Source organism: Cucurbita maxima, unplaced genomic scaffold, assembly GCF_002738345.1.
Source record: "Cucurbita maxima cultivar Rimu unplaced genomic scaffold, Cmax_1.0 Cma_Scf00024, whole genome shotgun sequence".
Classification (NCBI taxonomy): domain Eukaryota; kingdom Viridiplantae; phylum Streptophyta; class Magnoliopsida; order Cucurbitales; family Cucurbitaceae; genus Cucurbita; species Cucurbita maxima.
Window position 1 is genome coordinate 2,670,711 of NW_019272040.1, and position 15,778 is coordinate 2,686,488.

Consider the following 15,778-nt stretch of genomic DNA (forward strand, 5'->3'; position numbering starts at 1 on the left):
TGCACATGTAAGTGGCCCTACCCTACTATCGTCACGGTCGTAAGAATCGTCTTATGTATGATGACATGTGTCTAGTGGCCCTGCACATGTAAGTGGCACTGCCCTACCTATCGGCACAATCATAAGAATCGTCTTATGTATGATGACACGTGTCTACTGGCCCCTGCATATGTAAGTGGCCTACCCTACTATTGGCATGGTCGTAAGAATCGTCTTATGTATGATGTCACGTGCCTAGTGGCCCCTGCACATGTAAGTGGCCTTGTCCTACTATCGGCACGATCGTAAGAATCGCCTTATGTATGATGACACGTGCCTAGTGGTCCCTGCATGTGTAAGTATCCCTGCCCTACTATCAGCATGGTCGTAAGAATTGTCTTATGTATGATGACACGTGTCTAGTGGCTCCGTGACCCTGCCCTACTATCGGTATGGTCATNAGAATCATCTTATGTATGATGACACGTGCCTAGCGGCCCTGCCTTACTATCGTCACGATCGTAAGAATCATCTTATGTATGATGACACGTGCCTAGTGACCCCTACACGTGTAAGTGGCCTTGCCCTACTATCAGCACAGTCGTAAGAATCTTCTTATGTATGATGACACGTGCCTAGTGGCCCTTGCACATGTAAGTGGCCTTGCCCTACTATCGACATGGTCGTAAGAGTTGTCTTATGTATGATGATACGTGTCTAGTGGCCCCTGCATGTGTAAGTGGCCTTGCCCTACTATCGATACGGTCGTAAGAATCGTCTTATGTTATGATGACACGTGCCTAGTGGCCCCTGCATGTGTAAGTGGCCTTACCCTACTATTGTCACGGTCGTAAGAATTGTCTTATGCATGATGACACGTGCCTAGTGGCCCCTACACCTGGCCTTGCCCTACTATCAGCACGGTCGTAAGAATTGTCTTGACACGTGCCTAGTGACCCCTGCACATGTAAGTGGCCCTGCCCTACTATCGGCACGTAAGAATTTTCTTGACACATGCCTAATGACCCCTGCACATGTAAGTGGTCCTGCCCTACTATCAGTACGATCAAAATAATTGTCTTATATATGATGATACATAATCAGTGGCCCCTGCATATGTCAAGTGTTTGATTTGATGATATGATATATTATGTTGCTATGATTACAATGATGTGATATATTATGACAATATGAGATGTATGAAGATATATTATTATATGTACTATATTAGATATTCAAATAAAAGATTCTATCAAATATTCGTTGAGTTGAGCCAAATGTAAATAAGAATTGTGTAGACCTCTCTCTCAAATCGCTCAATCAAATCTATGGAAGCATTAGTTTGATTTACTTAGCCTAGACCTATATTCTAACTCCATGTTAGACAACCTCGAATTTAACTCTTTTAAGCACTCACAAATCTTTTAACTCCTTTAGAGGAGTTTGCCATTTATCTTTGTATACCAGAGTGTGGAGTGTTGGTACAATTTAACACATCTATTTGGATATCATCAGTTCATTCGAATACTCGAACATTATTGTCATTTTTTTCCTTTTCTTTTCCTTCTTCATTTTGAAGTCAGTGTTAGAAGGAGTTTGTGAAATTAAACATAAAATTTACCCAAACACAGAAAAACATACGATACTAACATATTGCAGTATCAAAGAAAACTACAATATAACAATTAGACTTTAAGAGTTTTTTACAGGGATATAAAAGGGAAAAAAAAAAAAAAAAAAAACAAGGAAGATGAGAAACCTTAAATTGCTGAAGATAGCTTAACCTTATCTTGCAGGAACTGCAAAATATGTTCACGTTTCCAGTTATCAATCCTGCAAAAAAGGGGGGGAAAAGAGCAGAAAAAACTTCTTATATCATCTTATGTGACATATCATTAACCGGAAGCTAAAGCAAAATTTATATCTCTGTACTACTCATATTCTCCATGATTTTGCGCTAAAAGATATCATATGAACTCAATGTTATGGATGCTTGCAAGCGTTCTTCTAAACGAGATAACAAGTCGTTTAGTAGGGCAAACATCAACATTTACAACAGAAATTAGAGAGTTTTAGAGGCATAAAGAGGAACATCTTGGAGGGAGATGCGGCTTTTGGCTAGATTTAATCTCCCTCTTCGAGGGTCTATCCAACTCCAGAAGTATTTTGTAACCATATCTTATCTCTTATTCTAAATGATTAGAGCTCTTTTTTCAGACTCTAGTTTCACTTTTTTGTTTAAGCATTTATTTTGCCTTCTTTTGTACCCTATTAAAAGTTTGGTTCTCATAAAAAGGAAACATCAACATTCACGACCTTAACAGGGTCTTCTCCATAAGCATTTTAGTGGAAAATTTTGGGCACTTAGAAGTTACCTGATGCTCTCTTTATGTTGGCCTTCATCATCCAGCAAAGTCAGCTTCGGCGGAGAGTTGAAGATATATTGAACCTTAACTGAAGGGAATTTATCCTTTTCTTCTTCAATGAAGCCAACAATTTCAGGATAGAAAACTAGCTTCCTCATGCAGACCTCCAGTACAGCACCAGAATAAGTTATCTGCAGTTAACGAATTTAGTTAATTAGCTTTCATCCTTTGTTTAGTTAACGAAAAGATGGACATAATCAAATTAGTTATGAAATACAACCAACAACAGAGTACTGAATTTGGTGAAGGGTGGAACTCAAAATTCAATCTCTTGAGAGGCTTACTATTCTGGCTGTATACCAGGAATCTCTCAAACATCAGCCATGGTGGACAAAAATTTTGGAACCAGAAATTTCTTTTGAGATACTGTAATCGGAAAAAGTGGGAGTATGTTGCAAGATATTTGAGCAAATAGAGTGTAATAGTCCAAGCTCACCGCTAGTTGATATTGGGGGGTCCCACATCAATAGAAGAGGGGAACAAGTACCAGCGAGGATGTTAGGCCCTGAAGGGGAGTGGATTGTGAGATCCCACATTGGTTGGCGAGGGAAACGAAATATTCTTTATAAGGGTGTGGAAACCTCTCCTTAGCAGACACGTTTTAAAATCCTTGAAGGGAAGCCCGAAAGAGAAAACCCAAAAATGACAATATCTGCTAGAGGTAGACTTGAGCTATTACATAGAGTCGTCTAATTCCTATAAAATTGGTCACTATGACACCTCTAGTAGATATTGTTTACTAGAGAAGACCCAAAAATGAAGAGGGGAACAAGTACCAACGAGGATGTTGGGCCCTAAACGGGAGTGGATTGTGAGATCCCACATCGGTTGGAAAGGGAAACGAAATATTCTTTATAAGGGTGTGGAAACCTCTCCCTAGCAGACACGTTTTAAAATCCTTGAAGGGAAGCCCGAAAGAGAAAACCCAAAAATGACAATATCTGCTAGAGGTGGACTTGAGCTATTACATAGAGTCGTCTAATTCCTATAAAATTGGTCACTATGACACCTCTAGTAGATATTGTTTACTAGAGAAGACCCAAAAATGAAGAGGGGAACAAGTACCAACGAGGATGTTGGGCCCTAAACGGGAGTGGATTGTGAGATCCCACATCGGTTGGAAAGGGAAACAAAATATTCTTTATAAGGGTGTGGAAACCTCTCCCTAGCAGACACGCTTTAAAAACCTTGAAGGGAAGCCCGAAAGAGAAAACCCAAAAATGACAATATCTGCTAGAGGTGGACTTGAACTATTACATAGAGTCGTCTAATTCCTATAAAATTGGTCACTATGACACCTCTAGTAGATATTGTTTACTAGAGAAGACCCAAAAATGAAGAGGGGAACAAGTACCAACGAGGATGTTGGGCCCTAAACGGGAGTGGATTGTGAGATCCCACATCGGTTGGAAAGGGAAACGAAATATTCTTTATAAGGGTGTGGAAACCTCTCCCTAGCAGACACGTTTTAAAAACCTTGAAGGGAAGCCCGAAAGAGAAAACCCAAAAATGACAATATCTGCTAGAGGTGGACTTGAGCTATTACATAGAGTCGTCTAATTCCTATAAAATTGGTCACTATGACACCTCTAGTAGATATTGTTTACTAGAGAAGACCCAAAAATGAAGAGGAGAACAAGTACCAACGAGGATGTTGGGCCCTAAAAGGCAGTGGATTGTGAGATACCACATCGGTTGGAAAGGGAAACAAAATATTCTTTATAAGGGTGTGGAAACCTCTCCCTAGTAGACACGTTTTAAAAACCTTGAAGGGAAGCCCGAAAGAGAAAACCCAAAAATGACAATATCTGCTAGAGGTGGACTTGAGCTATTACATAGAGTCGTCTAATTCCTATAAAATTGGTCACTATGACACCTCTAGTAGATATTGTTTACTAGAGAAGACCCAAAAATGAAGAGGAGAACAAGTACCAACGAGGATGTTGGGCCCTAAAAGGCAGTGGATTGTGAGATACCACATCGGTTGGAAAGGGAAACAAAATATTCTTTATAAGGGTGTGGAAACCTCTCCCTAGTAGACACGTTTTAAAAACCTTGAAGGGAAGCCCAAAAGAGAAAACCCAAAAATGACAATATCTGCTAGAGGTGGACTTGAACTATTACATAGAGTCGTCTAATTCCTATAAAATTGATCACTATGACACCTCCAGTAGATATTGTTTACTAGAGAACACCTAAAAATGAAGAGGAATGGATTGTGAGATCCCGCATCGGTTGGAAAGGGAAACGAAATATTCTTTATAAGGGTGTGGAAACCTCTCCCTAGTAGACACGTTTTAAAAACCTTGAAGGAAGCCCGAAAGAGAAAACCCAAAAATGACAATATCGGCTAGAGGTGGACTTAGGCTATTACATAGAGTCGTCTAATTCCTATAAAATTGGTCACTATGACACCTCTAGTAGATATTGTTTACTGAAACCTTATTTAGAACCACAATTTTTATAATTACATGGAGTTAAAAATTGTTAATCCTGCATACTATGTTAAATTAATGTGTTTTCAATCGATATGTCTACCACATGGACAATACACTATTCACAATGGAATAGCAGGTCAAATTCAGCCTCGACGTAACAGTCCAAGTCCACTTCTAGTAGATATTGTCCGCTTTGGGCTTTCCCTCAAGGTTTTTAAAACGTGTCTGCTAGGGAGAGGTTTCCACACCTTTATAAAGAATGTTTCATTCTCCTCTCCAACCGATGTGGGATCTTACACTCGAGATATCAGCACATCTATAAAATTTTGCGTACCTTACTCGTGGCATCATCAGAATCCTCCGTGCAACACTTCAAACAGTCTGCCACTAATTCTGCAGAACAACTTTGGAAATGAGTACAGCATGTAATTTTAAGAACAATGCACTTAAAAACTATTGCATTACATAAACTGACACGAGACAACTGCAGATTCAGAGTACTATCAGTTATTTTCTTCATTTGGATTTTGCATAAAGACTATTTGAAGTCATAATGTAGCCTTCACAGATCCAGTGTTGCCAGAATTGTCATTTGGTATTATAACATTTTTTCACATTTTTCTGCATAACTCAATTATAAACTCGCAAGTTGTTTAACTATGATGCTAAAAGGCAACAGGCTATTTTAACTCAACATCTTGCAACCTATTTCCTGTTTCCAAAATCCAAATCAAGCAATATAAATCCATAATCGAAATCAACCACAAGGCGAACAATCAATCGTTCAAAAGAAAAAGGAACGCGGAGAATTGAGAAAACAAACGAACAAAATCCATTACGCTGCTGCGAATTCACGATAAATATCCACGAAAAATGGAGATGTAGTAATACAGAAATAAATTCAAAACCGAATCAATCATGCGTTTCGAAAAACTGTGAGATCTGTGAATCGAGCGCATCACCTTGATCTTTGATGTATTCAGCTAAAGTGTGGCAATCAGAACAGAGAGCGAGGCCAGTGAAACCTAGATCCTCACATTCTCTCGAGCTGAGTTGCTCCTTTGACCAAGCCAACGGCATCGACGCAATAAAAATTATCGCCGCCGTCCATGCCGCCATTGCCACCACCGTAGCGGGCTTCTTTACATCGGCGAATAGCTGCATCTCTGTGTCGACCGTCGACCGTCGACCGTGGGGAAGAAGCCAAGTCTACAGACGATCTGAAAACTCACTGAAAATATCATTATTATTTTCCGTTCTCTTTAACAAATTAAATCAATTTCTTTTTTTTCTTTTTTGGGGGTTTTTAATTAATAAAATTAGTTTTTTGTTAAAAAAAATAAATTTAAAATTTATTAATTTGAAAATTTATTTAATGAAAAATTAATAAAAATATTTGGTGGTTTTAAATTTTTTAAAAATATTCTTAAATTTTTTTAAAAAAATTAACAAAGATACTCAATTAGTCATGTGTCCAATATTTTCGTTACGAAAATAAAAAATAAAATAAAATTAACATCAAAATATTATAAGAATCGAGAGTGCAGGGACTAAATAAAATAAAAAAAAAATACAATAACGCTCTCTACAACAAAAGGCTTGGTTAACCTGATTCTAACGTGATTTCAATATGAATTTTGGTAACGGGTCAAAAAGTCAAAAAGTAAATAAGTAAAGGGTTGGAAAGAAAAATGATAAGATCCATGTGGAAAAGTCGGGAAAGTCGAGGTTGAATCAGCAGCTATGTTTGAAGCCTTTGTTACCATAAATTTTGTACACGTTTATATCTACATGATTACAGTCATTCGAACGTGATCTCGGTTCATTCATAATTTTTTCGGGTCAAAATATTCTTTTAAGGAAATTCTTAAATTCAATTCAATATTGACAAAATGATTTTTAGGTCCCAATATTCATAAAGAAAAAGGCTTTAATTTTCAAACTCTCCTTTATTGACCAACCAAATTTAACTTTAAAATCTCAATTTTTATCAATTTAAATTTAAATTTATAGGCATTCGGGCCGATTGGGACATAAATAAAGTTATTAAATAAATAATACACCACCATAGTGTTTAAAATTTTAATTTTAACTTAATAATAGTAATATACCTATTTATAAAGTAATTAAACATGTGGTAGAATAATTATGTCACATGCAAACTTATCACGTGCAATGATATAAACTAAATTATTTTAATATTCAAGATTGAATCACAGTGTAATTTAAAAAACAAATAACAAAAAACTCGAGATTTTTTTTAAGAAAATCTATTGAAAAAGAGCTGGATACGAGTTTCATATATGTTGATCGCTTATACCTATAGTTATGTTCGGTTTTAAATCTAGGGTGTTCATATGATCAGAGACCTCATCCAACCTAAACTATTCATGGGTTAGATTGAACTTCTGGGAAACTGAAACTCGGGTTGGTTTGCGGGTTGACATTTTTTTTGTCGGGCCAACTAAACTAACCCGATCCACCCGAAAATAAAATCCAAGCTAACCCAATTGCATCATATCCTCTTTTAGGTTGGTAGCAGCTTTTAAGGAGTTGAATTTTAGAGCATCCACAACCCACAAACTTAATCATGATGATGCCAACCATTGCTAAATTATGAATAACATGCATGCCCATCATTATTCCTCCTTAAAAGGTGGAACATTTTTTTTTTTAATTTAAAATTTTATTTCCCCCCCTATTTTTCTCTTGTTTCTTCATTTTTTTTGAAAACCCAATTCAAAAATGACGTAATAAAAGGTGAATTCATAGCTTCTTTTACAAATATATATATATATATTCTAAATAAATTTGTGTAAATTAGGGTTAGGGTTTAGTAATTGATTAATCCATATTAAAGATGTATGATGTGAAAAACAAGATTTTAGAAGACTTTTTTGGTTTTATGAATCAAAATCCATAGCTTTTGTGAGTCATAATTGAAGCAAGAGGATCAAAAGTTTAGGAATATCCCACTTGAAAAAGACATGCCCATGCCCCATGTCCCATGTCCATGATCATCGAGATTCGACACGTAATGACATTTTTCTGTAATATAATCTAGGAGATCCCACACCGACAGAAAAGGAGAATGAAACATTTGTTATAAGTGTGTGAAAATCTCTTTCTATAAAACATGTTTTAATACCGACAATATTTGTTAGTGGTGGGGTTGAGTTGTCACAAATAGTATCAGAGCCAAACAGGGCAATGTGACAAGAAAGACGTTGGGTCTCGGAGGGGATGGATCGAGGGTCCCACGTGGATCGAAAATGATAAAATGATAAGAGGGTGAGGCATGAAAAGGAGGGGTGGTTTTACTTTTCCTTTACCATTTGATTTTTTCTTAGTTTTTTTAAAGAAAAGAGAGGAGGAGGCATATTTGGGTAAGTGATTGAGTGGAATTTGAGGGCAAAAAAGGGGGGTGGGGGGAAGGTTTGAAGTTCTTAGCTGGTGTGGTGTGAAACAGTGAGGTCTTAAATGAGAATATCTTGGAGTGTGTGTGGTTATTCAAAACTCACCTCCTGTTGTTCATGCCTGAACCAAACGCCTCTAATCCAAGGTGCATTTCTCTCTCTCTCTCTCCCTCTTTCTTTAACTTAAGGGTTTATACCCAAATTTAATGATATGGGTTACTTCTTTTCTGGGTTTTAATGCTTATGGCTATTCAAATTCTATGGCTATCTCTACAAATTGGGTAAAATTTAAGATTTTTTTGGGTGGGTTTTATTAGACTAGCACTGCTCTCCACAATGGTATGGTATAAACTGGTGGCTTTAGTTTTGGGTTTCTCCAAAAGGCCTCAAACCAATAGAAATAGTATAAGTGGGACTTTCATCATTCACATGTTTTCTTTTACCTTAGGACTTTCTCTCTCTAGAAATTGGGTAAAATTGAAGGCAATGAAGGTTTTTCTTTGTGGGTTTTTACCCTATGGCTCTCTCTCTCTCTAGAAATGGTGTAAAATTGAAGGCAATGTGTTTTTCTTTGTGGTTTTTACCTCATGGCTCTCTCTCTCTCTCTCTCTCTAGAAATTTGTGTAAAATTGAAGGTGGAAGTAGAATTGGGCCATTAAGACTTTTGGGTTTGGGCTTAAATGCTTGGCCCATTTAAACCTATTATGAACGATTGAAGTAGATATTAGAATGTCTACTTGAATTAGTTCTAAAAAAAGATATTTAAATATAAACTTTTTTTTTTATATATATATATTTTAAGAGTAGTTTATAAATTAAAAAAAATGATACTGTTAACGTGGGTAATTTTGAAACGTTTTCATCGAAACAAACCCTTTTTTGTTTGATCTTTTGGAAATTCGGAATTTTTAAGCCAATTTGTGCACCATTTTAGGGTTTTAAGAGAAGGGTTTTCCTCAAAAAAGTTGATATCAATGAGTATTATGCATGATATGAAATGGGTACTCCTCCACAGGAAGCCATGGTATCAAAGAGCAATGGAAATAGTGGGAACCCAATGGAGAACAACATCTTCAAAATCAAGAGATCAATACCCAATTCCATCACCAAATGGAGCATTCAATTCCAACAGCAACAATAAACACAACAAAATGAGAAAATGCACTTCTCTCAAGATAGCAACTTCCTTCACAAGAGTATGTCTTTGTGCACCCATCTCTTCTTACAATGAAATCTTCCAACAAGCTGATATCCCACCAAGGAGAAGCCATAGCTATCCAAGATCCAAGCCTTTTCCTACTACTACTACTAATAATATCGTTCTTCCAACTCCTCAACTTAGCGGTGAAAATAGTCGACGGGTCTTCCGGGGAAAGTCCCTCACCGACGACGTTTTGATGCGGAGATTCGTCGTGGAAGAAGAGGCTATGATGCAAGTCAGGAGAAGAAACCAAATGGAAGTTATAAGGAAGAGGAATTTGATGAGAAGGAAGAAGCTTGGTCCAAGCCCTCTTAGCAAAATGGTTATAGCTGAGGAATAACAATGACATACGTGTATTATACTCGATTCTTCGTGTTCGTTCTTTTTTGCAAAATTAATGGCTCCTTTTGTACTCGTTTAATTTTGTGTTTAATGAGCATTAATTCGTTCAACAGATACACCTGGACCGAATGTATTTTTGAAATTTTACATCAATTGGAAAAACGAACAAAACATCTACTAATAGTGGGATTGAACTGTTATATTATTAATAAGATTGTGAAAACTCCAGACCCGTTTTACTAATAGTTGACTTTAGTTGTTAAGTCAACTTAAATGATCAAATGAGTCCGAGAATTAAATAAAATATTTTTACAAACTTTGAAATCTATTTATTTTTTAAAAAAATAGTATAAATAAATAAATTATTGGTACATCCAAACTTGACCTAATTAGAAGCCAATCGATTGCTCCAATGGGGAATCAAGTATTGCTTAAAAGCCCTCTCTAAATTACCAACTTTCAAAGGAAGCTTAGTGGTTGAGTAATCAATATCAATGAATACGGTAAGATAGTCTCGATATGTCCCTACCACACGGGTTCTTTTATCATGTTTTGTCCTCGTTTACATGCTTTCATTAGGGTACGGTCTCGGTTAAGGTGCAATCTCGATTCATTCATGTCCTCTGCACTAAAAACTACTTGTATCATCGAGAAACCCCGATTAGACTTCAATCACAACTGCAATTACTATTAATTATCACAATTCTAATGATAACGTTTTAATGTAGAACCACCGAACATAATAATTTTGATTTTCGATAATCTTAATCTCAAACATCTTAGTTCTCCGTATAAATTCCACGTAACCCTAGAAGGGCAAATTTGGAATTCCAAACACAAACATAAAAAAATATTTTTTATTTTATCCGACCAAACATTTTTGTAAAAAAAAAAAAAAAAAAAAAAAAAAAAAATTAAAGAAAAAAATATAGATAGGATGGTTTTAACTAACTTGAATTATATTATACACAAAAATAATCTCTTTTATTCTCCTCCAACCTAATTAGATTCCATAAAATTACATTATCAAAATTTTAAAAAAATTAAAATTTAATTAAATTTGAATTTGATGTGTAATAAAATTCTAAATATAAATTATATATTTAATAAATTTTAAATAAAAAATTAAATTATAATAGAAAAATAGAAAAATATATTTTGATTGCGTGGCAGAGAATTATGATAAACGAACAAAACAAAGCACGTGCCAGGATCGCCTGCTTCTCTGAAATTTCTGATCCGACGTCTCTTGTCGCATCCATAAACGCTGTTCATCCCTGGCCCCACGATCTCACCAATAAGATTCTGACAAACGTGGAGTAATAGTAATCCTAGCAGCACATGCCCGTACACGATTAAACGCCTTGTTAATAAATTAATTTTTTGAAAAAAATAAATTTGAACTAATACTTTATTATATTGGAGTTAAATTATATCTTTTAGGTACCTTCATTTTTGCATATATTGTACTAAAAACTAATTATATATTTAATTCTATTTTAATCCTCATTAAAAAAAAAAATTGTGAAGAACCCTAAAGCAAGTCAAACTCTCAATTCTGGACCAAAAAAGTCAAAGTTTTCCCGACTATAGTTCGATGAGTCCGACCGACTTAAATTGATCAAAATGAATAAAAAAAACCCAATATAATTAAAGACTCCGATAACTCAACCGATGAGATATCTATTAGAACGAGACATTGTTTATAAGAACGTGGAAGTCTTTCCCTAGCAAACGAGTTTTAAAAACGTTGAGGGTGGTAGCGGTGGGGTTGGGCTATTACGAAACTATTTCAATTTCCCGATTTTGTGATTAAAAATGAAAAATAATGATATAAAAAAAGGAAGGATAGATTATGATGATGAATTATTCTTACCATTGAAGTAAAGTTGGTAGGATTGAGTAAGAAAATGGCGAAGTCTGTTGTTTGTTTGTTTATAAAACGCTTGAAAAGGTGAAAGGTTGGGAGTGAAAAGAAAAAGAAGGCTAAATTTCATACACCAAACACAGATCTAAAGTTGTTTTCTTTAATTCACAAACAGATTTCAACAACATTTTGGTTTGAAGATATGAAGTTAGAGAGAGAAAGATGAGAGAGATTAAGAACTGTTCTTCCCTCTCTTGTTCTTCGTCCATCCAACCTTTCTTTTGAGGTACAAATTTATAGCTTTTTTATCTATATTTTGTTCAATCTTTGTGTTTTTCTTCATCGATTTCTATAAATGAAAGATCTAAATCTTCGTAGGGTCTTTTTTTTGTTCGTAAAAATATTTAAAGTTTTGATATCTTCATCAATATTTTTGGATTCTAAAGGGTAGAGGTGTATACCGATCATCTTTTCGAATTGAATTGGGTTGAGTTAATTGGATATCGGGTTATTCTTTCTTTTTTTAGTTATTTAAAAAATTCAAATTATTCACTTACATGTATACGGATTATGTACAAGTCACAGTACATCACTGACATCAATTACAAACGTTGAATATTCTTAATTTTCATAATAATTTGAAATGCAGAATAAAGTAGAGTTGGGTTGTAACTTTATTGTCAAGTGGGTCGAACTAACCCAACTAAAAAAATGTCAACTTGTAAACCGACCAAGATTCTCAGTATTTCAAAAATTCTATCAAACCCAATATGAACAACTCAACCTAGTTTTTATGGTCTGGGTTGAGTACGAACACCCTACTAAACTTTTCCGGTGTAAATTAAAATATATATATATATATATATATATATATATATATATATATATATATATATATATATATATATATATATATATAATTTTAAGAGAATAGAAATTAAATAACCAGCGTAGACATATTGCCAACGAATTTACAGTCCGTTCCCATTAACTGCTCGGGCATCGACCCGGGAAGAATCAATTCCAAGCTTATTGATAATCCATGATCAACTTCCTTTCGTAGTACCCTACCCCAGGGGAAGTCGAATCCCCGCTGCCTCCTTGAAAGAGAGATGTCCTGAACCACTAGACGATGGGGGCATACTTGCCCGACTGCCATTATACTATGATCATAGTATGAATAGTTTTTTGAAATTGTCAATATAAATATAATCGACTAATATGATGCAATTCGAACGATTTTTCTGTCTTTCATTATTCCATAGAATTTTTTGATTTGGGATTTATATTTATGAATCGTTCCTTCTAATCACTATTATCCAAATATATTTTTTTATTTTTTTATAACCAAAAAATAATAACCTTAAATTTTTATATTTATGAGAATTTTATCAAGCATAAGAATTAATTCTAATATTCAAAATTATAATTTAAAAAAATAATTAAAATTAAAATTATATATATATTCTTATTATTGTGAATTTGTACTGTAGGGTTAAAAAGTAATGCTAGGCCCATGGGTAAAAAAGGAAGATGGATTGCTGCCATAAAGAGGGTTTTTACACCCAACTCTAAGGAAAAGCCACCAAATGTACGTTGATCTTTTTTTTTTTTTTTTTTTTTTTTTTTTTTTTTTTTTTTTTTTTCCGCTAAATTAATAAATAAATAAATAAAATCCTTATATTTTTTAAAAAAAATAAAAAATATTATGTTTAAATTTTCAACATTTTAATGGAGCAGGAATTTGAGAAGAGGAGCAATAAGGGAGTTGGAAAGCTAAGGCATGGAGAGTCCAATTCCTTGATTCCCTTGTTTAGGGAGCCAAGTAGTGTTGAGAAGATCTTCTTGGACTTTGAAAGAGAGCAACAAAGAGTAACATTTAGGCCTTCCTCACCACCAACCCCTCCCTTTGTTACCCCTAGAAATGCTTCTCCAAGACTCTCCTCTTCTCGACGACCCTCTCCGCTCGTCTCCCCTCCTAGAGTCGCTTCTTCAACCGTCAAAAACCGCTCTAAGACCTTCCGCTTTCGACCCGAACCCACTCTCCGATACCATCATGCATCTGCAACTAAAATCCAAGCTGCATACAGAGGCTACGTCGTAAGTTCTTCTTTAACTTAAATCATCGTTAAAGTAAGTTACGTTCGAATTTACCGGATTGGTGGTGTTGTTGGTTGGTATTATTATAGGCAAGGAGGAGCTTTAGAGCTTTGAAGGGGTTGGTGAGGCTTCAAGGAGTGGTGAGAGGACAAAATGTGAAGAGGCAAACAATGAATGCAATGAAGCAAATGCAGCTGTTGGTTAGGGTTCAGTCTCAGATTCAGTCTCGAAGGATTCAAATGCTTGACACTCAAGCTCGCCAGCATCACGGCCCTAACCACAACGACCTCGACATTGCCTTCGGCACCAAACCGGGCTTCACTCAACTTGTGAGTTTATTCATTCATTCATTTTTCGAATTGTTTCGATTTACTTGTTGTTTTCGTTCAGATGTGTAGAAGAATGAACCGAGGAAGATTCGAATAACCCTAGCGTGAAAATAGAGTTGAGTTTTTGAGTTTCGTACTGATTTTAACGGGGTATCAACCAAACTAGTCGAGTTGGTTGATTAGTTTGAGTATTACACATCCTTTTGGTTTTGAGTTGATTTTTGGTCAATACCATGAAGAATTGACCTATTATGCATCCTTTTGGTTTTGTGTCAGTTTTGGTCAATACCAAGTAGAGTTGACCTATTACTCATTCTTTTGGTTGTCGGTTTTGGTCAATGCCAAATAGAATTGACTTATTATAAATTCTTTTGGTTTTGTGTCGGTTTTGGTCAATACCAAGTAAAATTGACCTATTATACATCCTTTTGGTTCCGGGTCAGTTTTAGTCAATACCAAATAGAGTTGACCTATTACACATCTTTTTGGTTTCGTGTCGGTTTTAGTCAATACCAAATACATTTCGGCTAACAAGCTTTTAGATTCAATTTTAAAACTAACAATGGAAGAATGTAAACATACAGTCTGAGGCAGCTAACCAAGAAGATTGGGATGATAGCTTACTTACAAGAGAAGAAATAGAAGCAAGATTGCAAAGAAAAGCTGAAGCCATAATGAAAAGGGAGAGAGCCATGGCTTATGCTTATTCCCATCAGGTTCTTTACAAAATTACCCTCAAAACTACCTTATTTTTCACTCAATTTGTATTGAAAATTGAGTAATTTCCATTGTAGCTGTGGAAGGCCAGTCCAAATTCAGCTCAAGCAGTCATGGCAGACATAAGAGCTGCTGGATATCCACGGTGGTGGAACTGGCTAGACCGGCAGCTACCACCGTCAACCGCTCCATCAGAGCCCCAAACCCTACAAAACTTCCTCCAAGCACCTCAAACTCCAAGCAAACACCATCCAATCCTCCCGAAACCGACACGAAACTCCCCGGTGGCGTTCCGAACGCCACCGGGTGGAAGCTCGAGATGGTATTCGAGACAAAAAGGCAGCATGAATGGAGCTGATTGTTGTTCACCATATGATGTAGCACTCAAAGATGATGAAAGCCTCACGAGCTGCCCTCCTTTCACAGTCCCACGGTACATGACACCAACAGTTTCAGCCAAAGCCAAGCTAAGAGGCTGCGCCACTCCGCCGCCACTTGATACTCATTCCAAAACAAGGCTTTCATTTCCTTTCAAATGGAACAAACCCAATTTGTTCACAAATTCAAAGAAGGATTCTGGTGATAAGAATGCTCAAATGGGTTTGAACAAAATCCAATCTTTGCAATCTTTCAGCAATTTGAGCTTGGATTCTACTGCTTCCTTGCCTGCTGGGGTTGGAAGGAAGCCATTTAATAGATTTGTGTGATTATTATTAATTCTTTTTTTTTTTTTTTCTCTATTATTGAATGAGTGTAATCTAATAATGGGATTTATTGTCTTTAATAACCTATTTCTTGTCTTTCTTTTTGTGTTTTAAGGAAGAAAAATAAATTTAAAATGGAAAATTACGTAATTAATCCTTATTTTATGAAACTCATATTTAAAAAATAAAATAAAATGCAAAATTCTCTATATTTCTATGTAAACGCGGTATTCTGGGCCGACATCACAAGCCCAGGCCC

General features: G+C 35.6%; 3 protein-coding genes across 3 annotated transcripts; 2 read left to right on the forward strand and 1 right to left on the reverse strand.

Annotated features, from left to right (window-relative positions):
* Window positions 1-1,567: 1,567 nt before the first annotated feature.
* On the reverse strand, window positions 1,568-6,090 carry LOC111497549 (selenoprotein F-like). The gene is made up of 4 exons (XM_023148354.1): window positions 5,806-6,090; window positions 5,178-5,236; window positions 2,355-2,536; window positions 1,568-1,812 (listed from the first exon to the last, which is right to left on the reverse strand). The coding sequence occupies exons 1-4, from the start codon at window positions 6,005-6,007 to the stop codon at window positions 1,740-1,742; spliced, it is 516 nt and encodes a 171-aa protein (XP_023004122.1). The 5' UTR covers window positions 6,008-6,090; the 3' UTR covers window positions 1,568-1,739.
* Window positions 6,091-8,241: 2,151 nt separating this feature from the next.
* Window positions 8,242-9,916, forward strand: LOC111497548. Its single transcript, XM_023148353.1, has 2 exons — window positions 8,242-8,405; window positions 9,275-9,916. Exons 1-2 carry the CDS (start codon window positions 8,377-8,379, stop codon window positions 9,798-9,800), a joined length of 555 nt encoding a protein of 184 aa, XP_023004121.1. The 5' UTR covers window positions 8,242-8,376; the 3' UTR covers window positions 9,801-9,916.
* A 1,850-nt stretch (window positions 9,917-11,766) lies between these two features.
* On the forward strand, window positions 11,767-15,615 carry LOC111497546 (protein IQ-DOMAIN 14-like). Its single transcript, XM_023148351.1, has 6 exons — window positions 11,767-11,955; window positions 13,163-13,260; window positions 13,410-13,769; window positions 13,859-14,098; window positions 14,683-14,814; window positions 14,893-15,615. Exons 2-6 carry the CDS (start codon window positions 13,186-13,188, stop codon window positions 15,520-15,522), a joined length of 1,437 nt encoding a protein of 478 aa, XP_023004119.1. The 5' UTR covers window positions 11,767-11,955; window positions 13,163-13,185; the 3' UTR covers window positions 15,523-15,615.
* The last annotated feature ends 163 nt before the right edge of the window (window positions 15,616-15,778 follow it).